Below are 27100 nucleotides of genomic sequence, written 5' to 3'. Positions count from 1 at the left end.
TGATTCTTTGTGGTGCGTGGAGAGCAGATTTATGACTGATGTAGGTCATTTCAAATTATGTCTTGAAGCCATTATCAAAAGTGTGACCTTTACTTGCCCCAACTTTACACAGAATGGCTGTGAGTTTATATGAAACATAGGACTATAAAGGACTACTTTGGTCATTCTGTAGTTCCCCACAGTCACAAACAACTGTGAAATAATGCCTCCTCCATTTCAGTCTACAGAGCGTACCACAAGCCACAAAACATTTTTTCAGTATCCTGTAGGAAACTAATGATGATGTATAGGAGACCAAAGTCCATTGAAACTGTAATCTGCCATAAGACTAAACCAGGATAGGTTAAGGATACCACCAGTATTTCAGTTCCTCATGGCTTCTAACTCCATCCCAGATCACTGTTTTGAAACTGAGTGCCCAGGCAAATGGATGCACATCTGGTGTCCTTCCTGCTGTTGCAATCTCCAGTGGTTCAAAGGCAAACTCCCCTCTCCATCTTGTCACCAAAAATCAGTTGTGTGTGAAAAAATAACTGTTGTGGCACAATGCAAGGCTCTGTACTAGAAGGAAGAACTGCCTTTGAAGCCAGAATAATGCCAATACAATAGGTCTGTTTTTCATACCTGAGTAAACATACGGTGATTTCATGTAAGCTGCCAGCAGGTCAGGAATCATAGAATCATAGAATCACCAAGGTTGGAAAAGACCTACAAGATCATCCAGTCCAACCATCCGCCTATCACCAATAGTTCTCACTAAAGGAGAGGTGATCCTTCCTCTCTGTTCAGCATTTGTGAGAACACATCTGGAGTGCTGTGCCCGGGCCCATCAGTACAAAGAAGATACGGAGCGAGTCCAGCACAGGGCCACAAAGATGAATTAGGGGCTGGAGCAACTTTTTTATGAGGAGAGGCTGAGAACACTGGGCCGGCTCCCCTTGGAGAAGAAAGGTTCTGGGAGGCCTTAACAGTGGGTATAAATATTGGAGGGAATGAAGATAAGCAACTCAAACTGTTCTTCACTGTGCTCACTGTTAGGGCACCTGAAATTCCATCTGAACGCAAGAGAACACTTAACTGGGAGGGTGGTCAGTCACTGGAATAGATTACCCTGAGATACTGTGGAGTCTCTGCCTGTGGGGAAAAAATCCTGACTGGACACAGTCCTGAATAAGTGTCTGTAGCTGGCCCTGTTCAGCTTGCACTAGATGGTCTCAGGAGATCTCTTTCAAGCTGAGCAATTCCGTGATGTTTTCAAGTTCTGAAAGTCTTAAAATGGCATTCCCATCAAATGTGTAGAGACACGGTATTCAGTGAAAGTGAATGTTGCGTCTTCCTTCTAAATATTCAGATTGCATGGATGTAAGCTTGTGCTCATGTGGATTTACCTGCAGAATTAGAATTATTCACTCATTTCAGATGTTACTGGGAGCTTTGCTATATTGACCAATGGTTATTTTCTCTCTCGAGTTTACTTGAGCTCTGGCATCAAATATTGATACTTTTCAAAAATGTCAGAGTTGCATTAACAAGTAAAAATAGTGAAATGCACAGAGTTCACAGGTTCTTATGCGTTCCTTTAAATATGCACTTTATTCATACCAAACGTAAAGAATCACTTTGTTTTGCACTGGGATGATTCAGGAGTTGTTCGAGGTTTTCAATAAACCACTCTTCTACTTCAGTAATGCTCAGATGGAAACCTTTATTTTTTTGTTAGACCAGATCATTTATGTAAAGAAGGACTTAACAGATTTATTTAAAAAAAAAAAAAGAAATTACTGTGTTAGAGGACACTGAGTACAAGTCAGTCAATAGTGAAGTCAGAGGTTTAAGACACACAGGGAAATGAACTGTATTTTCATCATCATGTTGAGGGTTGTGATATGCTCTGTAGCACATTTGCTGCTGTAAATATACAATACATATTTACCAGAAGTAGCTCCGTTTATTTTGTTAATTTTGTTTCTCTCTTAACCTGAGAACGACCACTTTGTTTGATTCAAACACTACACTGTTACCTTTTAACTGCACTAAGTAGATCCAAATGTTCCCATCAGTTCCATGGCCCTGTGCTTTTACTATACCTGGTAAACGCAATGTTGGAAGTTAACTATTTTTGAAATAGCAGTAAATTTGTAAGCATTTATTAATGCAATTTCCTTCCTCCTGTTGTAAAGTAGGCACAAGTATCTAAAGATTTTCGTTACGCTGCTTTCCTCAGATAATGAAATAAGAGCTTCTTTCACAGTGCTTCTCATTTCTGCTTTATATTGTGGTCTTGGAAGGTGCTAAGTGCCTCAGCCTTGTTTTCAGAGTTAAAAGCATTCAGCACCTCATAAATACAGCGTGGTACCAGCAGAGCCGACCTCCTAAATTTTAGGGAGATGGAGCAAGAATATGGTGTTTGTCCTCTGCCTGCGAAGTGACTGGTGCCCCTTCAGTAAGGTTTCAGAATGGTGTGTGGGAATCCATGCCAATGGGGCATGTCTCCGAGCACCACGACTGCTGTGCAGTTACTTTTGTATGGGCTACATGATAGAATAGAGATAGGACTCTGTGTTTTTAGTGTGCCTGGATAGAACGGTGTGTATCCATTATTGTGTAAACATGAGCCTCGCTGATAAATTTGTTTAGGAAATGTGTTTTTTGTTTTTTTTCCAGTAGTGAGATTTGATAAAACATGTTTTGAAATCTCAAACTTAGAATCCAGTTTATTTTTAAAACACATCTTACCAGCCACAGTCATGTTGAAACAGTCAGGAGAGCATTGGCAGATGTTTGTTGTAAATGCGTGCGTAGCCCAAGCCGGGTCGCTCGTGCTCATTCTGAAATTGTCAACTTCTGCTAAACTGACAAAACGCGACTGCTGACTAAAATACTCCTTTTTGCTAAGTAAAATGTTTACATGAAGAAGAATTTAGCTTCTCTCCTAGTAACATGCTTCACAAGCTGTGCTTTCAAAGGAGCAATGTTCATTTAGCAACGATCTTGCCACCTTTCAGGACAGTGCTTTCTGCAGTTTCAACTTTCAAGCATGATTGCCCTCAGTATCTTTACTTCGTGTCAGTGCTGCCCACTTTGTCGTGCATTCACCGTGCCACCGAAACGTTAATGAGAAACCTTCCTGCCCCCGGCCCGGCCTGGCAGGTGGGTGCTGGAGAGCACGGCCGGGGGCAGGAACCGAGGGGAGGGGACCCGAACGGAGGGGCACTGCTGCGGGAGCGTCCCGCTGCGGAATGGAAGGGCAAAGACCAGTTGCGGTGTCAGGTAGCGCGAGGACATTGCAGCTAACGGAAGGAATGCCTCCATGTATTGCTGTCATTAGTGTTAGAACGAGCGTTAACATTTTCTAGAGATACTACAATTGAAAAAGACCACTAAGGCCGCTTTGGTTTTATGAAGAATTTCCTGGTGCTGGAACGTTCCTGGGAGCAGGGGCGGCGAGCGGAGGGTTTGCTCATGGAGACAGCTCTCACGCGCGCTTAGCGTTTCCCCGGCTGGTTGGTGGCGGCGGGCCCTAACTCGGTCTGGCGCTTCACTATTTCTCCGTGAAAGTTCGAGAGAGGGAAGGCGAGGGCAGGGAAAGGGTCCGAAGCATCACCTTCCCAGGGGCAAAAGTTGAGGTTACCTTTAAGGACCTTTAGGAACGCCGCAAGGGCCGGAGCGGGGCAGCCAGGTGCCGCTCTGCTCCTTGCCGCTCCGGCGCTTACCTGTGGCCCCCGCTGCCCGCGGGGCGGCTCGGGGCTGCGGGCGGCTCCCGGCGCGGCGCGGCGCTGCGGGCGGTGGCGCAGCAGGGCTCGGCCGGGGAGCAGCGCCTGCGCGCCCGTCCCGCCCGCCCTGGGACCGGCCGCGGCAGCCGGCGGGGAGGGAAGGAGGGAGGGAGCGCTCGGAGGGGGAGGGAGGCGCACGCCGTTTCCCTTTCTCTTTCGCTGGGCGGCTGCCCGCCCGAGGCCGCGGGGCTCCGCCAGGTACCGCGGGGGTCGGGGGGGCGCCGCGGGTGGGGCGGGACGGGAGTTCGGGCTGAGGGGGGAAGAGCCCGCCCGCGGCCGGGCTGCCCCGTCCGGAGGGCCGCGGGGCGGGGGGGCAGGGAGGGCACTGCTCCTCTCCGCGGGGGCCCGGCGAGGCCTGCGGAGCGCGTCGTGCCTCCCCGGGGCTGAGCGGGCGGCGGGACGGCCGCGGGCCCCGGCGGGGCGGGCGGGAGGTGCACCTGTCACCCCGCGGCGGCCGGCGCCCCGGGAGGGCGGCGGGGCGGGCCGGGGCTCGGCTGGAGAGCGGCCGCCGCGGTTACATAAACGGCGACCTGAGCCCCGGCAGGCCGATGGCGACGCGTGTCGGCGGGCGTCGGCCCGCACCGCCGGCTCACGCGGCTCTGTCTCCACGTGTGTTGCAGGTCCCGAGATGGCTCGCCTGACGCCGCGGCGGGAGGTACGAGCCTCGGCCCCCTGAGAGCTCCCGCCCCGCGAGCAAATGCCTGGAAAAGTCCCGCTGCGCAGAGCGGCACCGCAGCTCTCCTGAACGGCGGGCAGCAGCACCTCGCAGATCCGCTCCCTGAGCTCCAGCACTCCGGCAGCCTGTCCTGCCCCACGAATGGCTGCGCAGAGGAAGCACTTGGTGAAAGATTTCAATCCACATATCACCTGTTACATCTGCAAAGGCTATCTCATCAAGCCCACCACAGTCACGGAGTGCCTCCACACCTGTAAGTACTTCGCCACGCATCCGTCCTTTGTAAGTGGCACCCCTGGAAGTTTCGATTGATGTCTCGTTGGACCTCTGTGCAGTGTTCTATTTACTGGTGGTGTGCTGCATGGAACACTCTGTGGGGTGTCCTGGGTACCTCTCTGCCACTTGGGTACCCCTGAGGCTGTGGATGCTCTCCTCAGCATCCTGTAGGGCGAGGATGCCCCTTTCCTCTCCCCTGAGCGAGGTGGTGGTGCTGGGCACAGCACACACATGTGTCACCACAGCCCGCTCAGAACGAGACTATTGGTTAGGTGTGGTACTCTGATAATGGAGCTGCACTGCTTTGAAACTGAAGCCAGGGCAACTGTTGGCTGTGTGCACTGTGGTACACCACTTCGGTTGGGCCTAGCTCACCTACCTCTGTAGTGCCTTCCGTGGCACAGTGAGTAGGAGTACTTGAAAGTTGGCAGAATGCTTACTTAAGGAGTAGATCTCTTTGAAACTGACTCAGAAGAGATTATTCAGTTTGTCTTACACTCCCAGTGCTTCTGAAACATTGGTGTATGAGTGATGTTGGATGTGCTAGTGGTCCTATCAAGCTCAGCAGGCTTACTTCCGTAAGGGGAATTGTTTACACACACAGGATTTTTAGATGTATTCCTGAATATAAAATAGCTCACTGGGACCTTCTTGAGAATTTGGTATAATTCCAATTAAAATTGGAATTCTCCAGAAAAGAGTTAGGGGAACTGTGTATTTTCGGGTAGACTTCCCCTTTTTAAACCTATAGTAAATATCAGTTCAAAGCCATGTCTTAGCATTTCCTGTCCTTTTTGTGCAACGTTGTTGTTGTGGTTGTTATTTTGATGCTATGTTGTTACCTATCCAGAGCCTTGTGTGTTCTGGTCAGTCATACCAAGCGCACAAAGAATTAAAACTTGTCATTCCTATAATATTGCTTACCATTACAATACTCTTATTATTAGCTTACTTTCTGAGGAAAAATTAATTTTGAACAGGTTTTTTCCAAGTCTAGTATCAGTTAAGGGTTAAAAAATTCTTCTGTTTCAGGTTATTTGGTAAAGGATCTTGACTGCAAGAGGAAAAAAGTTAAGCAGAGCACCCTTATAACATCTTGAAATAAAATGAGAGAGAGGTATATTAGCTGTTATTGTTAATCTTTCCCTATAAAATAAGTGGAAAACTTCCAGTATTAATCTTTTTTTTTTTAGTTATGGCTGAAGTTTAATGAACTGTGACTTTTCAAAAGTTGGGATGAAGCAAAAATGTTGCATCAGAAATCATCTCAGACTCCAAAAATAAACAAACCAAAAAAAAAAACCACCTCAGTTTTATTATGGATTTTTTCTGTTTAGGTAATTTATTTGTTTATTTACTTTCATTCCCATTACAAAACTGTAATGGCAGAAGGAGCGTTTTCTCTCATCAGCATCTGTTGCTTTTGTTCACTTGTGGATTGTGAGCTCACTGAGACAGCTCTGTTACTGTCTGGCCCCCAGTTCTGTGGCTGGTTAGTCCAAGTGAAGCTCACCGAGCTTCCAGGTAGGTACGCAGGTCTCCTCCTGCAAAAGCCGTCCTGTGTTTGGGTCACTAAGTAGACATGCAAGAAAGAAGGTGTTGAATCTTTGTAGCAGCTTAGTTGCTAATATATGATGCTTATGATGATGGAAGAGAAAATACTTCAAATGTTGATAGGGAAGCCTTATGTCTGTGGAGGAAGAGGTGTTGTGTATGTTGCAGAATTCAGGAGCATACTGTGATGAATTATTTTACACTTTGGCTTTCAGAATACATATACGTTTGGTTTGTTGTTTTTTTTTTGACATGTAGGTATGATTCTTCATCCACAGCCAAATAGTCATCACAAATTCTAACGATTTTAACTCTCCTTTGGTGCTTGTCTTGTGCTGCTCATTGCTGTAATTCAAAACTGTTGTACAAATGAGTAAAATCTGCAGATATTAACAGTTTAAGAAGCATGATAAACTCTTTAGATGCTGGGAATATGGTCTATTCCTATGGAAAGGATGGCAAGTGTGTATTGATATAGATGTTCTCTGGCGATCGTAGTAACTGATGTGATGAACAGTAATCAAATCAGTTAGTGGTTAATGAACATCTGTGTTTACTGAAAAATGTTAAGTGGTGAAGTTCTGCGTTGAGAAATGTGTGTCTTTTTAAAAGCAATGTTTCTGATGGGGTTTTTGTAAATGTTGGACAGACATCTGAACTCCACTATTTCACTATTTACTGGAAAGATTAAATGCAACGTAGGCATCAGTAGTATGAATTTTCCTGCGTTTGTTGGGAAGCAAATGCTTACAACACTGCCAGAATAATGCATTATTCTATGCACCCTTTCATTCCTTGCTACTTTCAACAGAAGGATTTTGCCTTCTGTGCTGAGACCTTTTTCTGTCCCCTTGTATGTGTAAACACTACTGGGTGAAGCAGGCTAGATGTGAGCTGGCAGTATGTCCCATTATCTGTCTCCCGAGTCACTCCATTGCTTAGCACCGTGAACACTTGCAAAAACTGGCAAATAAGCTTTCCTCAGGAACAATCTTTAGTGTCCTACAGTATGTCAGGCTGTTTAAATGACTACAGAGATGTTGGTTGGAAGGGACATCTGGAGCTGTGTAGGCCAACCTCATGTATGAGGCAGTTTGATTGCCAGCGCTACAGCAGGACAGGCCATGGCCCTGAATAGCTGAGCTGTGAAAAATTCCAAGTGTGGAGTCTCCACAGCCTCTCTGAAGAACCGTATCAGCACCGTGCAGTTCACCTTGTGAAGAAATGTTTCTGAATGTCCTCCCAAACAACTTGCAGCTGTTGCTTTTTGTTACACCATTTGCCACTACTAGGAAGAGTTTGGCTCCATCAGTTCTGTAATTGCCATTCAAATGGTGCAACCTGTTTTTCAGGGCACCTATTAGCCTCAACCATGATTTGCTTTTGGTAAATGTATGTTGATTATTCTTGATTGCCTTCTTGTCCCTCTAATAGTAGGACGTTGATTCTAAGAGACACGACGTGTTCTGTTGTCTTTCTTGGGAGTTAGGGGAGGCTATTTAGCAGTAGTTGCCCCAGTCATCCTTCTCGTCCTTCTTAAAGCTGAGCATAACACACTGCCTTTTTCCAGTCAGGCAGATGCCCTTTGTAACCACCATCATTATGGAGGTAAGCTTTCAGCTTGGTGAATCCTACCTAGTCCATTGATTTGAATGCATCCAGTTTCTGTAAGTAGGCCCTAACCTGCTGCTTCCTGGCTGCTGGTCATACCACTCCTTCCCAAATCACACTGGTGCACTTGGACATCTGAGTTCAGCCTCTGTCTCTGAAGGCAAACAAGACACTGAGGACTTCAGACACGTTGGTGTTACCTATTCCTGAGTTGTGTCCCTCATTCATTAGCTGGCCCATGTTTTCTGTGAGCTTGTGAGCTTTCCGAGCTTGTGTTTAACTTTGCAGCCTTCCTCAGAATCCCGAGTTCAGTTATCTTGTCACTGCAAGGCAAACTGCCACCTGTGGCTGCATTCATCCCTGGGTTTTCACTGTTTATGAGGAGGAGGTGAAAGGATGCATTGCTCCTACTTGGCCTCTCTAGCATTTGCATTAAGAAATTGTCAACCAGCGCAGTATAGGAACTGTAGAAATGCCCTTCCATCTGGAAAACATCCAGAGCTGAAAATTTCAATATAAAATTAATAATCTTGCAACTTCAGTGTTTTTCAGATGTTGCTGTATGCTCCAAAACGCTAATGCTCTCACCAAGAGATCCTGAAAGAATTTTACTGCAGCAAAGCTTCCCACCCTCAGACAAGCAAGCTGAGCTACTTCTGTGCTCCTTGTCCTGCAGCAGCTCCAGTAAATGGCATGAAGCAGCTTAGCAGATCTGTCTTAACCTTGAAAGAGATTTCAAACCAAGCAAGCTTTCTTGGTCAACGCTCTCTCCTTTCTGACAGAACCCGCCTGACTGTGTCTGATAACTGTAATTAACAGCGGAGTAGTCTCACGTGTCTATTTTCTGAGAAAGCCAGTTAAGTGTATTAAAGATTTCTGTCCTGGTTTTATGCAGAGACTTTCCCTTAAAGTAAGTATTTTTAATGCACTTTTAAGGTAGCTAATTAAGTACTTGTTGCACATCTGTGCCGTCACTGAGATGAGTTTGATATTCCACTATCTGTGCATATACTGCATTCTTCCTTTCCTCCCTGGCTGAAAGAGTGCTTAAGCACTCTCAACTTAAGTTTGAGAGAGGGCATTCTTGGAAGAATTCATTCCATGATTAACTAATTAAACTAATTAGAAAAATGCAGTATGAAACTTTATTTAGGTTCCTAGGTGATCAATATTTTAATAATACCCTATTCTCAGTAAACAGTATCTAGGGGTGCACAAGACGTGTACTTCTTAGTGTAAGATGACATACAGTGCAGTCCTGACACGTGTATATGTATTTTGCAGCTGAGTACCAAGATCTAAAAGAATGCATGAACCAGATAGCTCTGTGTTAGAAAATGCAGCATTGTGTAGTATGTTATGGTTGCCTGCCAATTAGCATATGTCACACGACTACTTTTATCAATTGTAATGAATCATCTTCTGTGACTTTTATTATGGCTCATCCAAACTGTCATAGTACAGTCAGGAAATACAGGTCTTCGTTTCACTGGCATGTGCTGCATGTACCTCAAAATTCTACACATTGCACATCTGTTGGTTAAACTGCTTTCTTTTGCCTGTTCATCGTCACGGTGACCTACCATAAAGCAAGTGGAAATCATGTCATTTTGTTATCTGAACTAGAAGTGTTAAAGGTCTTTTTTTCCCTGGAGTACTGAAGTAAATATCTGTAATGTAATTTTATTTAAAGAGTCCCTTTTTCATCCAACACTTAGACTCCATCCCATTTTCTGAAGCTTCAAAGTGACAGGCTTTGACAAATGTTCAGTGTTTTATGTTGAGAAGAGGAAGATTATACCTATCATATCTGAAAATACTGGTTGATTATCCTCCTCCTACAAGGAGTAGCACATATCAGTTCATTATTCATGAGTGCTAGAATTTGTGTACATTTTTTGACTACGTTTGCTATCAGTAAATCACATTTAGCTTTTGTCAGGGAAATCCTCATAGCACCATAACTTTACATGGGAGGGGGGAAGTTGTTTTAGATTATGACAGTATTGATTTACAATTTCAGTGTTGGGCTTTTTTTTTTGTGGTACAAGATGACATCATGATTTGTGTTGGCTGCACAAATACTTGGTCCAGATCTTTAGCTTTATTGGACGTAGGGAATACATCCATGTAGGACTGGCTTATAATTCATAGTTCTTTATGATGTTGTGCCAGTATGTATTCTACTCCAAGACCTTTCACACTGGAGATTGAGCTCTTATTAATTATTAGTGTCTTTCTTGGACCCATGTGGCTTTCAAGGCTGTCATCCTCTCTCAGAAAAGGTATGAAGAGAGCATGTAAATATATAAATACTGAGGAATTCTGTTTCTTTCCATAGATTAGTTTATATAAATAGTTCTTCAAGTTATATTAGTTTGGATTTTAGTAGGCTTTATGTTTAACACTGTCCAGTATTTGTGAGGGTTCAGGAGTCAATCGCCTGACTTTAAATAAACATGCTAATTATCTATGGTTCTGTGGTATAGAGTTCTTCTGAGTGGTAATCAAACTCCTTCTAGCAGTAAATGAAAGTCTTGGCTCAGATATGTCCTTTCGCTTTGGAGAACAATCACAAGGCCTAGCAGAGGCAAGTTTAATATACCTTTACAAGGCACACGAACAAGTCCTTTCCAAAGGATCTCTGTCATCTTATCAGAGACTTCAAGAACTTCTCTGACTTGATATCCCAAAAGCAAGTGAAAGGAATTAAATTCTTCTCAAAGAATTTCAGACATACCTTTCCTGAAGCACAGAGAAACTTTCTTCTGGAAGTTTTTGTGCTAATCTTTTTAGAATCTTTGTCGCAAGAAATTTCCCAAATAAGAGAGGGTTAGGATTTAAGAGTCTGTCACTTCCAAAATTAATGTTGACCAATACTGACAATGTTTGTAACACTTTTTCCAAAACTTAAATTCTTAATCAGTTGTTTAAAATTGGCATCAGGTAGGAAAAACTGAATTGATAGAGACACTATTGTGGCCACCAAACAGCCTTTTGTAAGGAGGCTTACAAAAGACTTAGACTAACCATTTCCTTTGTTAGAGGAATAGCAGAACAGAAATTTCATCTCACTTGTTGTTCTCCATTGAAACAGGCTTATCTCTAGCTCAGTTTCTGTGAAATCAAGTTAGAAAAGGTCTAGAATAAACCAAAACCTTACGTTACTTACCACAATGACTTTCAGTTGAATTTCCATGTGGCCATTATCTCTCACCGTGTTAGACTTAAATATTTCATCATCATACTAGCTTCTCAGCTTTTTGAAAACGTTAAAGTTGAGATTCTCCAACTAATGGAATTTCTGGGATAGCATTAAATTCTTAACCTTGTAGTTCTCATCAGCATTGTCATCTCCTGCCAGTGGTTGGTACAGTTTCTCCTGTCCAAGGTAGAATATAATCGCCATCTTGAACACAGTGTAGATACCGTGATTGAGATACCACATGCTGCATTTAAAGAGCTCTGTTGACAATAGCATGTTTCAGATTCCCTGTGAAAACTAGGCGGAGTGGGGTTATTTAGATTCTCATTCAAATAATCTGGGAAGTGCTTATTCTAGGACTTTTGTTTCAGACTTCTTATTATCTTTGATTTAAGGCTTAATGGGTTCATCTTCTTTAGACCTTTGACTTCATCCCTAGTCCTAGTATCTACATTTTTTTTCCTTTGGTGTTCTTTACTTCACTAATATATAAGAATCATGCACTCAAAATATCCTGATTTTTTATTATTATTATTATTAGGAAGAAGGCGCCTCCTTTGTTAAAGAACAGGAAGGATCTAATTTTCAGCAATGTTAACTACTGCAATTCTGGCAATATTTCATTTTCTAGGCTATCTTCTCTAAAAAGTCTCACATAAAATAAATCTAAATGTCTCCATGCAGTCCTGTGTTTGAAATATTTCTCACTTTTCTACAGGGAGTACAATGCACATTACAGTTAATTAATGAGCCTTCTCCATCATGGTTTTACGGCACATTGTGTACTCTTTCTCTTTTCCCGTTAGTTGTTGAGAACTGGACCTTTTAGTGGTTGGCTTGTTTCTGCTTGCTGGAGTACAGCAAGATGAATTAATGACTTGATGCTGGAAGTGCCTTTTTCAGAAAGACAAGCTCATTTCATCCTACCTTCCTCCTGAAGAGTATATCAGAATTTGTATTCATCAGCATTACTGGGTGTTGCTTGTTCTGTTTTTCTTTCCAATTCAAATGACTTTGCATGTAATCTTTAGGACTATCAAAATATCAAAAAAAGTAAAATGACAGTAACTAGCACTTGAAGATGAGCAAGAATGTTTTTGGAAGGTATTGGATTATGTTGTTTGGCCAACTAATGAAAATCCATCTGTGCACATTAGACACACTCAAATGGTGTTGGCTGTTTGCAAGTAATTCAGGTCTGGACACTTGTAGGGCTTCTATTTCTGCCCTAGTGTCTGTTTTTGCAGTGCATTATGTCTTGTGGCTACATCTGTTCAAAAAGTATGACTTAAGGAAAGTGATGCTGCTTCATCTGTGACTTTGGTAGCCGCTTGTGACACTTGGTTGACCTCAGGGGATCAAGCGCCCCGCTATCCAGCTACAGGTGAGAGGGGATGTGGAGGTTTTTTCGGGGTATTAGTTATAAAAAGCATGTAGAAAACTAAAGGAATCTTGTTGGTACAAAACATCACACTCAGCATTCCGTAATGGATTTCTTACCCTGTGGAGGTGTTAGGAAACACATGTGCAAAAATCAATTAGGTGCAGTAATTTAACAAATTACAAAAATTCTGTGACATAAGGAGAGTTCTGTGATTACAAATTCCTTCATCTGTATGCCAATGCTAAGTACTTCACGCTTTGGTTTAAGAAGAAGTGCACTCATGTCCTTAGGGTTGAACTGAGCTCTCATACATCCCTGTACCTAGCTCTGTTCTGAGCTCCCTGTCTGCAGAGTACCATGCAGTGCCATACTGTGCATGCACTGGACTTGGTGGCAGCGCTTAGAGACTTTCTGGACTCCTTTTACCAGATCGTCAGTGATCTGCCGTGTATGCAGCACTGCTGGAGCCACTTCACTTGGGGAGAGTGCCAGGAGCCAGGCTGAGCTCCGCAACCAAAGCTGTGAAGTTCATGCCTTTCAGTCAGAGTCTGAAACCAGTTTGGAAAAACCTGCGCCTACACAGACTCAGCTGACACATGATATCATTATGTTATCAGAGTCAGCTGACGTGTAACAACTCTTCTGGGCATTCTAAGGCAAAGATAAGTGCAGACTGAGCACATTAGGTGACATTTGTTTAAAACAAACAAAAAAAAACAACAAGATTGTCCTTAAAGACTGTCATATAATTAGAGTTTACCAGTTTGCTGTAGTGGTGCTATTAGTTCTTTAGGTAACTGGTGAAAGAAATTACGGTGTTTCAGCAGAAAATGTATTACAGTTGCAGCAGTCCATTTATTTTTTTAGTCCATTTGCTGATGAGTTTGCAGCTCTCATTTCAGTTTAATAATAAACAGCTTATCTCCATCCTGAATGTTATAATATATTAATAATTGCAGATGTATTTGTTCTTGTCAGCTCCAGTTACATTTTCTTATTAATGACAGTAAAATCTGCAGTCTGCTATTAATCGTTTGAAAGCAACAGTAGTGCAGCACCTTCTTTAGTTTTATTGCATTCCATTGGCTTTTAAATTCAGATTGTTGCTCTGAGTTTGTTTGTACTTGTCAAGGTCATGACTCTGGTTTTTTCGTGATGATATTCAAGTATTAAATATTTTCTGTAATTTCTGTCCAAAGGGAAGCATCGCCGCTTTGAACCAGTATAGGGTTTCTGTGAACTTTTCTCTTGCAGAGAGCTTCCAGAGCTGGCTGTGACTTTGAGGAACAAGAAGTGGAAAGTAATTAGTGCTTTAAAATAATACTCCTTCATCTTTGATACATGAAGTAGTTAGCTTAGTTAGCTGGCATCATTAGGTTGTGTTCGAGAAATACTACTTAGATCTTGGCCTAAGTCCTTTTTTTTTTTTTTTTTTTTTTTCTTTTTTGTCCCTCAGTTTGTAAGACTTGCATTGTTCAGCACTTCGAAGACAGCAATGACTGTCCCAGGTGTGGCAACCAAGTGCACGAGACCAACCCACTAGAAATGTTAAGGTAAGATGACATTATTGACATGAAGGGACATAAAAATTAAAACCACCAAACCAAAAGCTCTGAATATCATTGTCCTGAAATGGAATTAAGTTTTTTGCCTGTTTGTAAAATGAGTCAACTGTTTTTGACCAGAAATTGTATCAGTTTTTCATCTTGTAGCAAGTTGAAATTTTTCACTTGTATTATAAGGAGGAAAGACAAAGAAAAATCACAGGAAGGCTTGGGTATATTGTACAAGTTAAAACATTTTAAAGCCTCTATTAAACAAAGAAATGAAGCAGAAACCTTTTATGCTTTACACGATTAGGAACTTTAATAGTCTTTTTTTCCTTCCTTCCCCTTCTCAACAATTTAGGGTATTCCAAACTGCACGCAACCCTTCTGTTCTTCCAGCAATGTATAAAAAGGGTCATGCAAATAACTGAATGTTTTCCAAGGGTTAGACTTGCCAATCTATATTGGCATCTGCTGGTCAGTCAGGAGAGGCGTAAAAGATGGTTTTGACACTGAAAATGTCCTTTCTTGAAAGTTTGTTTCAATATAACGTAACCAAAAGAGAATGCAGAATTTCAAGGAAAATAATTGTTGGGACAAGATGTGTAAGTTCTTATGATGTATAGAAATGCAAAGTGATAGCTATCCTAGAGACATCAAGAAATGTCATTATGAAGAAAACTTCACATTTTCCTAAAATGATGAGTCTCATCCCACCCTCATTCCAACCCACACCCCGCTTTCCTCAAGATTGCTGATTTACTTGCTTTCCACAGTATGTGTTTTGGAAGTCCACACAGAAATTAAAGAAGAATTTAACGTATGAGGAAGTCTTGCAAGAAAGATGACAGGATATCAGTACAGGGTTATGAAGGCAGACTGACAGATTCTGAAACTGGTTACGGAATACAAACAAGTTTATGCTGATGGGTATCTCCCAGTAAAAGCCTGTAATTTTAAGCTGTACGTCAGAGGGAGGGTTTTTTGTTGTTGCTGTTGTTTTAGTCATATTTAATGAAATAGATTCAAAAAGAAGTTAGCTGGACTTCTATTCAACGTTCACTATTCTCTTGATGTTTAGTAACCACAGCAATTGTTTAAAATGTTATTGCAGACCTTAGAAAGGATTTAAACTCTTCACCTTTTTGCTGGTTATAACATATCATATTACTGTACATCTGCTATTTGCATAATCATCTTTATTTGTAAATAAAGAAAAGTGCTGAAGTGCACTTCTCCCTAACCAATGAGTAGAAGCATTCACTGCTAGGGACAGCGCTTTGTCCTTGTAAGTTTGAGCTTTTACTTTGCTATGAGCATGAGCATTTCTGGAAGTTGTCACGGGGGCACTTTGTTGCAGTACGCTGGGATCTTCTGGCTTGGATTTGCTTGCCCAGGATGTCCCTGTTGAGCTACAAAAATAATGATGTGTTGGCTGTGATTGCATGGGACTACTGGATGTGAATAATTTCTGAAGGGAAATGTTAAGGGTCAAAAGTAGCTGAGAAAAGCAAGTACTGCCTATTCATTAGGGAACACATTAGGTCAAACAACCCATGAATAAGTATTTACTAATTCTATAAAAGGGGCTGTTTTTACTCTCTTGATCTGTTTTCTTTGGACTCTAATTCTTAGAATACCTTTATAGGCTCAACTTTGGTGTGTTTTATACTTTGCTTCTTTCATATATGTCAGTGTCACCTGACATGATCCAAGAAGTTTTAGGAGGGATGTTCCTTAGTTGATCTTTCACATGATTTTTTTGTGCCTAGAATTTGGATTATTCAAATAACAAACTTAACTGGCCAGACACTGGGAGTGTCAGGGAAAGTGACAGCATGACTGTGCTTGTGAGAGCTGATTCTTTATTTGTTCGTTTATTTTCCTTGGAATCTCTTGGAGATTTTTTTTTTTTTAGCTGAAAAAAGAATTGAATGAGCTAGATCTTCAGGGGGCTCTGGAGAAACCAAAGCAGTAAAAGGAGACTAGCTGTTTCCTGGTCACTGCATATGCAATGAAAACTACTAAAACTAATCACCTTCTGCTCGGGAAAGACTATCCTGAGTGTCTCATTTCAGTGCTTAAAATCATAATTTAATGTTACTGATTGATCCTAAGGAAGCATTGCCGCCTTCTCATAGCTGCCTTTTGTCTTTTGTGCAATTTAAAAAAACAACAACAACAACAAAAAAAAAACCCACCACCAACAATAAAACATTCAGAGGGTACAATTTTTCTTAGAGATTTATTTAGTTTGTAATACTGTTGTGAACTCAGGAAGAAATACTATTGTGTCAGTGCTAAAATAAATATTTACACCTGGAGTTTACTAGAGGTGGTATTATTTCCTAATTTACTGTTGTTTGCTACAATTTGCCATATTTTGCTTTGATTTTTATGACAGATGCGTGTGTGCACATTCTCAAGATGTGTGCATGTTTCAGTTAGATACCAAGATGATAGGTGAGAAAGAGTAAATCCAGCAACTCTAAGTGGTACTATTAGCTGAAGTCTTTGTCATCCCAATGTTTTGGAAAGGTAGGGCTAAAAGGGTTTGTGTAGATGTTTACCACAAGTATTTTTCTGACCTCCTATCAGCATCAGGAGCACTTTGTCTGCCTTAACAGGAGATGATGTACAGAGTTTATAAGGCTGCTAATATACTGAAAACAGAAACGTTCTAGAAGTGCATCTTTTATTCTGACAAGACTATTATAGGTGAGCTGAAAAGACATTTCAGAAAATGTCTAGTAGATGTTTAATAAAATAACAGCATGCTTTAAGCAGGAAGGGCTAGAAGGATGAGAAAAATTAAACTCACAAGCCAGAAATGCAGGAATACCTATTTTCTCTGCATTTACTCCTTGAAACTCCTTCTGGAGTAACTGTGTGGGTCCATTTGTCAACAAACTGCATGTTACTATGTTTGCTGGTTGCATTTTATGAAACAGTGCTAAGCATTTGCTAAACTAGTAATTGGAAGAGCACATGAGCAGTGTAACAGAATTATCTTTTTTGGATGTTGCCTGCGTAACTTCATACGCATGTTATATTCTGACTTAGAGGCCTGCCCCATCATTGCTCAGGAATGCAGCAAGTTTCTGAGAAATGGCACTGATCACCCTGAGTAGTATTTTTATCTGAGATCTTTGAGATAAACTTTATAAACTTTTTAATAAACTGAATTTTGAGTAACTTCATAGCTGTATGAGTTATTTAGATGTATCTTTCAGTTGGCAGTACTTAAAGTCTGTTGAAACTATAAGTCTGAGTCTGAAATTCAATGTTGAGCTCTAAACTGAAAATACGGGAAGAGTATTAAGTTCTGGAATTCACTTTCCTAATTTAGAAGAATTCTGTATTATCGGTGTTCAGTAGCATTTGGGTTGGTTGTACTGTAAAGGCACACTTAAGAAGCTTACTTGGATGCAAGTTTTCCTGACTGATGCCTTCATTTGCTTCACTTCAGATAATTAACAGTTATCAGAGAGTTGCTTTGTTCATAAAACTCATTCAGTATTATAGGAGGTGGGGTAACTATTCAAAGCTAGCCTCATTGCTTGGTTCTTCTTTCTGTACTTCCTGTTTCAATGGTTGGAAGATGTGGGGGTGCAAAGAGGTGTATAAAACATAAACGTTCTTGGCTTGGCTTCTGCAGGAAGTATCATACAAAATGACTGAGCAACTTCAGAGTTAGGTCAAGTAATTTCATTTTGGAATGAGTTTGATGCAAAATACAAAATCTTTTTGAGTTCTCATAGGCTTGGAGGGCAGGAACACTGTTGGATGCGTCTAAAATTGAGAATATTTTTATGATTTCTTAAATTTATTCCTATAGTTTATGGTTACTTTCCATGTACTTTAAGAATCAGACAGGTGTTATTTTTTTTCCTACTATTTTTTTCTCTGTAGCCACAGGGGTATTTTTGCTTTAATTAGTGTTTATGCTTCATTAGGAGGAAGTTGCTCTTTTAGTTCACTCTTTCAAAGGAAATAGTTGTTGAGTAGGATATGAGTGCATGGTGCTAGCATTATAATTGCTAAGTATACAGATTTCTTGCTGTGATAGCGCTGCCATTGACTTTTCTTTTGGGCCATTGAAGACCAGTTAAAAAATAAAAAATGGAATTTCTCAGAAATAAATGTAGAAAAAACAGCATCTATACGCCATCATGAGGAAAGGTTAGCAGGATTTTTAAGTTAAGGTAGTGAGCTTCTCCTTTGAAGTCTGAATTTTTCTTAATGAGTAAGTTATGAAGACTAGAACTTTCTTGCAAAGAGGAATTGTTTCCAAATCATAGTATATTTTCCATTTCCTGGATAGATTCACAAGAAGTCTTTTCTCTTAAAGAAAGCAGTACCATCTAATTGTGTTTGATCTTGAGAAGCTAGAAAAGATAACATACCATTTGGAAAGATAGACCTACAGTTTTATCTATCAGACAGTAAGTCCTTTGATGTCGCGTGGCTTTGTTTTCCTTCTTATCCATGAGAAAGTGCTCTCCACACTTCTTTGCTTTAGGTGCAGTCTGCTTCACCTGATGAAGATTTTTTCCTTTTGTCTTTACAAGAAGAAGCAATTGAAAATTGGATCACAGTAGTAGCTTGCATATTCTTATGGTATGACTGTCTCCAAGAAGTGATGTAGGGAATTGGTCTCAAAACAGGATGATTAGTTAATATGTCTATTTGTAAACTTTTGATTACAAATGCAAATTGTGTAAAGAAGTAAACCTGGAATGCTGGTGTATTTATTTTAAGAAGTGAATCGCTGTCTACTAAAATGCTTCTTGGCGTTCATCAACTGTAAAATCTTTTGGTCACCTTCTTACTTTGCCACCTCTCGTGGACAAGGGGTAGAGAACTGTCATATACCTTACAACAGACCTAGAGTGTATTATTAATGGCATATACGCGTACGTGTATGTACGTATACAAATATATGTATGTATATATAGAGATAAAAATATATATCATTATTAAGAAGATAAATCAAGCCAATTATAAGCGTACCAAAGGAAGTTATTGTATTGTGGTTTCTGACTTAATTTTGCTGGCTGTATTGCTTTGATTTGTCACGCTTTTTTGTTTAGGCTACGGACAGTTTGAGTTAGTGTTTGCAAGGGAAGAAAGATGTAGATGTAAGGGGTAGAGGAGAGAAAGGAACCAGAGTGAGAGACAGAGGAAACCAAAGGATAAGTGAAATGGGGAATAAGTAGAAGTGGATAGCAAACTAAATGAATGGGAGAGTAATGAAGCTCAAAGAAAGGGCTGAAAAATAGTTTGGCTTCAACAACAAAGGTAAATGTACTGTGTCCCTCTGAAAGGCACAGTCATAGCTATTTTTGACACTATATAACATGATAGATCAAATCAGATCAGGGGACTGGAAGAGATGCCTGTGCTGCATATCTAGTTGTCTACTAGACAAACTCACGGCAGATAGAAATAGTTAGAATGAAGGAACTTCAGTGCTGAGATCTGTCTAGCCAGAGCAGCGTGGATGCTGTGTGGGCTTCTTTATCCTTCCCAAATTAGTTTGTATGTGTTGTCATGAGTAGGGAATCTGTTCAACTTTCATGAAATGAAAGGGACGTCAACACTTACTTAAAATCAATACAATAATGGCGTTTATAATTTCTGTGCTTGTTATTCATGGCTTGGTCCTTAAGATTTGGTACTATTTTCCTAATTTTTCCTTTTTGACAGCATAATTGGCTCAATGTAACACAAAAACAACGAAAACTTGACAATGTTTTTTCCCTTTACTTTACTTTTTTCCTTTACTCCTTTTAATTTCTTGGTAATTTCTAGAAAAAATCCATTCAAGCAATAATTGAGATAATATTTAATGCATATTTTTTTCTCTAAAGCTAAAATCAGCTGTTTTTTCCATGATGTATTATTTACCAGAAACATGCAATTCATTTTTCTATTAAAAATGTATTTGTTGTTTAAAGGCTAAAAATATTTAAAATGCAAGTTTCTACTTAATGTGAAATGTATTTTCTCCCCTTGAAAGGCTGGATAACACCTTAGAGGAAATTATATTTAAGCTGGTGCCTGGACTTCGAGAGCGTAAGTTTCTGCTTTGGTTTCGGGTTCTTGCTTGGGTTGATGGAGGGAACATGACTGTTTGTAACGCTATGTCTGTAGTTCTGATTTAAAAATTCATATTGCTGTTTTCTGGTGTTAACTAGAGGAACTGCAGCGAGAGATTGAGTTTTGGAAGAAAAATAAACCTCAAGAAAATGGGCAAGGTGATGTTTGTTTTTTAATTTTATATTTTTTTCCCTCCCTCACCTGTATGTTAGGTAATGTCACAGTCCTCATTAAGCCGCGATTCTTCTAATGTTCATGCATGTTCTTTATTACTGAATTTAAAGATAATGCACAAACTCTTAACAAATCTCTGTAAATGTCATTTGGACTTTCATTTCCTACTGCTTATCTTTTAACAAATTGATTTACAGCACTAGCTCTTTTACCATTATTTTTGCTTGCATTTCCCTAAGCACTCACAGTCATCATTTATGCAGTTTTCAATTTGAATTCTTAATTTTCTTCATATTACATAGAGTAAAATGTAGAACTGCTTGAGCCTTTTTTACAGATTATTTCCTGTTACTGAGTTTGACCAGCTGTTAAGTAGGAGGTTGTCAAGAATTAGTTATGACAAGTAGTAAAACAGTTTTCCACACATCCTAAACAATTGTTTTACGCAGATTCCAAAATGCTTTTTCTTTTTTCTTTCTTTTTTTTTTTTTTTTTTGTAGTTGACCCATGAACTTTGAAAGCTCATTATTGAGCTGCCAAGTGAGGAGGACATCTAACTGTTTTGAAGCCCCTTTGATTTTACTTCACGGTTTTGATACCATAGTCTATTTGATTTCAGCTTTTTACATACTTGTTGAAAGGCTTCCCTTGCTTTACTTCACAGTAACATTTCAGGAGCTTGTCTCTGCTGTGTTATTATAGCAGACAGTTAATATGTGTTGATTATGCATGTTACAAGTGCTGAGATTAGTTGTTCCGTGGTATATTTACAAGCAATGTTTTCTGGTAGTGAACTGCCACACCATAGAGTAGGTTTGCATTGGATGTGTTCATAGTTGCAGCCTTTAAATCAGTGGACACAAACAGCAGTAGACAGCCTGAACTATTAGGGGTACATCATTTCCTATCACATAAGAATCTGTTGTGTGCATTATACTTTGAAATGTCAATAGTAAAACTTCATTTTCATAGATTATAATTGATCAATTTAAAAATACACAAAATTAAAATTGCAGAGGTAATTTGAAGGAAAGTATGCTCTTGATAATTATTACTTCAAATTAGTGTTTGTTGCTACTGTGACTTTGTTTTACACTTAAATAATAATCTTCATATTCTACAGATGAAAGCCCCAAAACTGATAAACCCAAAGTAGATGAGGAGTGTGATGAAAATGAAGAAGATAAGGACTATCACAGGAGTGACCCACAGATTGCCATCTGCCTCGATTGTTTACGTAACAATGGGCAGTCAGGAGATAATGTAGTAAAAGTGAGTAGTAAAGATAATTGGTGTTATTGTTGTTGGAACTAAATCATTCTGTAACAGCAAATTTTAGTGAAACAACATTGACCTGTCTTGATTCCACCCATTAGTTAGTCTTTTTATGTGGGAGGCATTTCAATATATCTTGGAATTAAAAAAAAAAAAAAAAAAAGCACCACAGCATTATCTATTGGTTATAGGTAGATTTTTTTTTTATTTTTTTTTTTGTAGACTGCAGTATCTTCCAGCCTCAGTGGTATATAACTGCTTTATACAGCAGATTATGGCATACCAGGGAGTTGCTTTAAAAGTTAGTTGTGAGAGAGCTGTTTCACACTTTCAGGATAGTTGTCTTAACATGCCAGAATGAAACTGCTTCTCATGTATGTTGCGTATTGAATGTCTGGAATCCAAATCTTCTTGTAAAGAAGTGAACAAGAATGAAGCTACGATGCTGTTATGAATTAGAAGAGAGAGTAGTAAAAATGGTTACTGATTGGAAAAAATATTGCTTACAGCTGTTCTTGGGCTGAAAATTGCCTACATGCTATTTAATGAAAAATGAGAAGGCATGGTTCTGTAATTTCTAACATGTTTTTTTCTTGTATTGTTGCTGTAGGGTTTAATGAAGAAATTTATCCGCTGCTCTACTCGAGTGACCGTGGGAACTATCAAAAAGTTTCTGAGCTTAAAATTAAAACTTCCGAGTTCTTATGAGGTACATTTGGAAGAGCAATGCTTGTGTTTTTATTTCATTGCAAAGTGGGTTGTTTTTTTTTTTTTTTAATGAAATTGACCCCTATTTACACACAGGTTTACATTAATTATTCTTCAGTATTCTAAGGTACACTTTCTGCCCTTAAGTGGGAAGTCCTTATTTATCACAGTGACTAGAAGATGCTAGTGGCGCATACACTTGTAATAATACTCATACACTTGTAATAACAATCCCATCCTTAGGAAGAAGTGGCAAAAAATACTATTTGAATTTTTCAAAAGGAAGATGCTTTTTTATTTTTTTTTCCTTATATACCATTTCCAGAATTTAGTAGAGAAAGAGACAAGTCTTTTGTCTGTGAGTGATTTGATTTTTGGCCAGAACTGTTTTCTGGGGGGACTTCCTGACGTGGTAGAAGTTGCGATGTAGGGTTGAGGTAGGGAGCCTGAAACTCCTGCAACAACTTTCCTTCTTCTCAGGGAAGTTTTGACTTCAGCCAGTTCTTGTACAGAACTCAATGACTCCACACAGTAGGCTTCCTTTCAAGAACAGCAGCACCCCAGCTTCGGTCAGAGGTAGGGCTGAGTAAGATCAGGTGCACAGGTTATTGCAGAGCTGTATGCAGGAGTTGTCACCATATAATGATGTGCCAACCAGCCATTTTGGTGTCACTGGTTTTGTTTTACATTGATTTAATTTCTCTGACATCTTAAGGTCATGTGTAATGTGATGCCTGCTTACTTCAAACGTTTTGACGTTTTTTTCCTCTTGGAAGTAGGAAAGCATTATGGCTATTGTAATGAAAGAATAGTCATAGATTTTCAGTGGATGCTGAAATCTATTTTGCAGCAAGAGAAGTACTTGTTTTTTCTTATGCCTTTAGTCCTTCAGTTAATGAAGACACATGTCTGTAAACATACATTTTCCCTGTAATTATAGTTATTATTAAGCTAAAACATGTAAAGTTAATTCATAATTTATTTTTGAAAGCTGAGAAGTACAGTGCCCTGATATTGTAAGTTTGGATTTGAAAGAGCATTGATGTGGCAAGAAGGCCTTCAATAAATAACATAAGACTTTCTCTTCAAAGAAACACTGTGTAGTACTGGTAAATATTGAGACTTTTTTGTCTACTAATAATTTCCTACCTAGTCTAGTATATTTTCTTCCTGACCACAAGGTCAGGAAAACAAGGAAGCGACAAAGTAAATTGGAATACTATGGTACAAAATAGCCTGTTGTCAGTATGTTGTATTTATTAAGCTTTTTATAATAATAGAAGTTCTGGGGTTAATTCTCAGAGGTTCTCTTAAAAGTTCATGTAGTCATTAATTTGTACATCAGTTTGTCTTACTGTTTGTTCTGTTGTATTTTAAGCTGGATGTACTATGCAACGGAGAAATCATGGGAAAGGATCATACTATGGAATTCATCTATATGACAAGATGGAGACTAAGAGGCGAAAACGTAAATGTTGTTCTATTACTAGTAAATGGTGTTTGGGGATATTTATTATATGCTTTCACAGCGTGGTACAAAATATCTTCTGTGACCCTTCAAAAAGACCTGTCCTTAAAAATGTGTTTTGCATATTTTCTCGATTTCTTATGTCAAAAAGAATCTAGTGAGTGGAAACCCTGCAGCAAGTGTATTGTGTAGATTCTGAAGCTTAAAACTAGCAGGTATACCAAGTTTGCAGGAAAGGTTGCTCAGAATTTTGAGTAAGCTTTTTGAAAACCCACTCACTTAACTCATTTTCTGCAAGTTTCCTTTTAGTGACATTTTACATCACAATATTTACAAATCTGCATCCAGCAGTTCTTTCTTTAGAATCTGTTTTATTCAGTCAGTAATAAACTGTAACACTGGCAAATTATTGGAGCAATCTGATTGATTTATGGTTTTTTCAGTGAGTACTACACCCATGTTTTTTAGTTGTGCTGTATAACAAAGACTAACAACCAGGCAACACAGCTAGATGAGTTTTCCTCATTGTGTGCATACATTTTAGAACTACAATATTTCACTTACTGGAAGACCTTTCTTTCAGGTATGATATTGTTTGATTTAGTAGCCCTTATGTTGGCTTGTATACAAAGTAGTTTATGTTAGGACTCACATCTCCGTTTCTTCTTGTTTTCTAAATGCATCCATTTGTTTATTCTGGCTGTTTGTTGCTCTTTGCTTCTTATTGCTTTATGCTATGAGCAAGTTTGTTGCCTGTCACTACCCATGGAGGCTGTATTGGAGTGCAGCTAAGTTTAAGCAATTAATAGAATTTATTATTCTGCAGAAAATTCCAAACTTTCTGTACTCTTGTTTGTTTGGTTGGTTTTTTTTTAAGCTTTCTAGTACTCAGATTTAAAATGCACTGGGAAATGGGCAGAGAAGACAAGATTAAGCACGCTATGGAGTTAAGAATTTACAAGTTTCTTAGTTTTACCTTATGTGGAGAAAAATGAAGACATTTTCATAGGAAATAAGGGAGTTAATGTGTATATGCAATTATTAGTTGAATTTGAAAGTAGTATTGCACTGGAATTTGATTGTTACTGAAGCCCCAGAGTTGCACCAATAAGTACCATTTTTCCAGTGCTGCCTTGAAACCAGCAGTGTCTGTCTGCCTTGTCATTTTATCTTTTATTAGCATTGGCTGTACTAGTAGGAAATTTTGAGGCAACAACAGTAGTGATAATGGAATTCTTCTCATAAAATTTAATCCTGCGGCCCCTGCCTACAAATGGACCTTTGGTTGTTGCAGTGGTTTGTAAGCAGCAGTAACTGTCATCTTGATAAAAAGGACATTACTTGTACTGGTTAAAACTTAAAAACCTCAGAATTATCCTTAAGTGAGCAGAAGAGTTGGCAGCTCTTGCTTAGATATGTAAGTTATGTTTATATGCACATTACAGTCAGCTATGTGTTCATCTTTTCTTTTATGTAGTTTTAAATAATTTCCCTGAAGTCAGAGATGACAAACTAAAACCTGTAAAAATTATATTGTGCTGGTGATAAATCCAGTAACATCTGGGCTTTTGCAGTTTTGTTTTCTGTAACTGTGTTGGGTCTTTTTAAATAACAGTAGCTGCAGTGCTAATTAATTCTCTTTCTTTGGATGAAGATCAAGTAAATCCTTTAGTTTTGTCTTTTGTACTATTCACCACCAGCTTTCACTGGCACACATGTGGACCTTACAAGAGATAGAGTAGTTAAGTGGAAATATCCGTTTATTCATTAGAGATGATTTTCTCGCTTTAAACAAGTAAATACATCTTAAATTTTACAACTGAATTTTTTTAAAAAAGGAAAGATAAATGTCTATGTCCAGCTGTGGATGCCTCTTATCTGATCAGAAAATCATCTCCTTCGCAGTTTCGGTGTCAGAACTGCTCATCTTCGCAAGTCTGCTCACAGGATGGCACTTTTTATCAGGTAAGAGGCACTCACGACTGTACATATTACAGTCAGTAAGGTCCTGTAAACGCTACAGTTAGAATCCAAACTGGAATTTTTATGGTACCTCACTACGAAGTGCAAAAATACCACAAGCAAGACTTGAGCATTTTCATTCACTCAGAGAAAGCTATATTGAATTAATAGAACCTTTTCAAATTACCTGGTTTTGTAGATTTAAAATATAAGACTTCTATCTCTTGTTTTCCATTAGGTCAGTTATCTTGTTTCATTCTTTAGGCTGATATCTGCATCAGTCTGGAAGGGTTACCTACTTTCCTATCTCACCCTTCTAATACATAGCATTGGGCAATCACGGACAAAGGACCAAAACTGAAGAGTGTAAAGCAAAAGAGACTATCCTGGTGGTTTCATATCTTTGTGACAATCATATTTTATTTTTAAACAAGTAGAGAAATTGCAAATTGAAGTTGATTCCTAAATATCATTGATCAGTTTGGCATTCTTTTTCAGTATGTATCAAAGAATCATTAAGGTTAGAAAAGATCTCTTAAGATCATCTAGTCCAACCTCCCACCTGCTGCCAATATTGCCCACTAAACCATGTTCCTAAGTACTGCATCTGCATGTTTCTTAAGCACCTCCAGGGGCAGTGAACAGTATTTCAGTTTGCTCGTTGGTAGTTTTGAATTGAACTAATTTCTTCTAAAAATAACTTTGAAAGTCTGAAGTAATAATTTTTCTTGAGCAAAAATGAATGATAGAGGGTTGCTCTCACTACAGATGGGAGTGATCTGCTTTTCAGTCATACCTACTTCAGTAATTAGAATCACTCCAACCTATTTCATTTTTTTCTGTGCAGTTGGTTTGTAGTTTTTTGAAGTAGTATTCAGACTTGGCTTGTGAAAACACTGAGTCACATGGGTTTGCATGGTACATTTTTCAGTGAGATGACTGCTCCATCTCTGCCTGTGTGCACTTCCAGTTAGAACCGAGTGCTTCTAGTTACAATTTATACAATCAAAATATTTGTTCTGTAGCATGAACAACAAGTGAAATAGCATTTAAATAATATAGTCATATCCTGTGTGGAAAAAATCAGAGACTAAGTCATTTGGTCTACAGATACATTTGTTAATTTCTCATGCAGACTATGCGTGGTGCTCCGTAACTTCTCTTCCTGAATGCTCTTGCTGGTGTTGAATACCTCTGTTTTTATGTTTGGATTTCTCTGCTCTCCAGTTTGTAAATCACCAGCAACTATGATCACATTTAGTTCTGCTGATTGTTTCTACCATGGCACAAAAAATTTGTTAAGCTGTGAAGGTCTCTGCAGTGATATCTTTCTTTCTTGGTACCTGAAGTTCATCTGTCTTGGATTTGAAGGGTGCCTTTTTTTT

The 27100-nt window shown here is 39.4% G+C and overlaps 1 protein-coding gene across 2 annotated transcripts in view; it reads left to right on the top strand.

Moving 5' to 3' along the window:
• Positions 1-27100, top strand: part of PCGF5 (polycomb group ring finger 5) — a 53258-nt gene that overhangs the window by 15599 nt on the left and 10559 nt on the right. Inside the window, exons 2-9 of one of the 2 annotated variants that reach the window (XM_021400665.1) lie at positions 4394-4702; positions 13936-14032; positions 20049-20104; positions 20227-20286; positions 21426-21574; positions 22188-22286; positions 23664-23753; positions 25659-25718. In XM_021400665.1, coding sequence (XP_021256340.1) covers positions 4591-4702; positions 13936-14032; positions 20049-20104; positions 20227-20286; positions 21426-21574; positions 22188-22286; positions 23664-23753; positions 25659-25718 — 723 coding nt within the window. In that variant the 5' untranslated portion in view covers positions 4394-4590. Of the gene's footprint in view, positions 1-4393; positions 4703-13935; positions 14033-20048; positions 20105-20226; positions 20287-21425; positions 21575-22187; positions 22287-23663; positions 23754-25658; positions 25719-27100 lie in introns of those variants that run through there. The other variant, XM_021400666.1, reaches the window with a different exon arrangement.

This window comes from Numida meleagris, chromosome 5 (genome assembly GCF_002078875.1).
Source record: "Numida meleagris isolate 19003 breed g44 Domestic line chromosome 5, NumMel1.0, whole genome shotgun sequence".
In the NCBI taxonomy this organism is placed as follows: domain Eukaryota; kingdom Metazoa; phylum Chordata; class Aves; order Galliformes; family Numididae; genus Numida; species Numida meleagris.
Note: the sequence above shows the minus strand (reverse complement) of the source record. Positions and strands in the feature narration are given on the sequence as shown.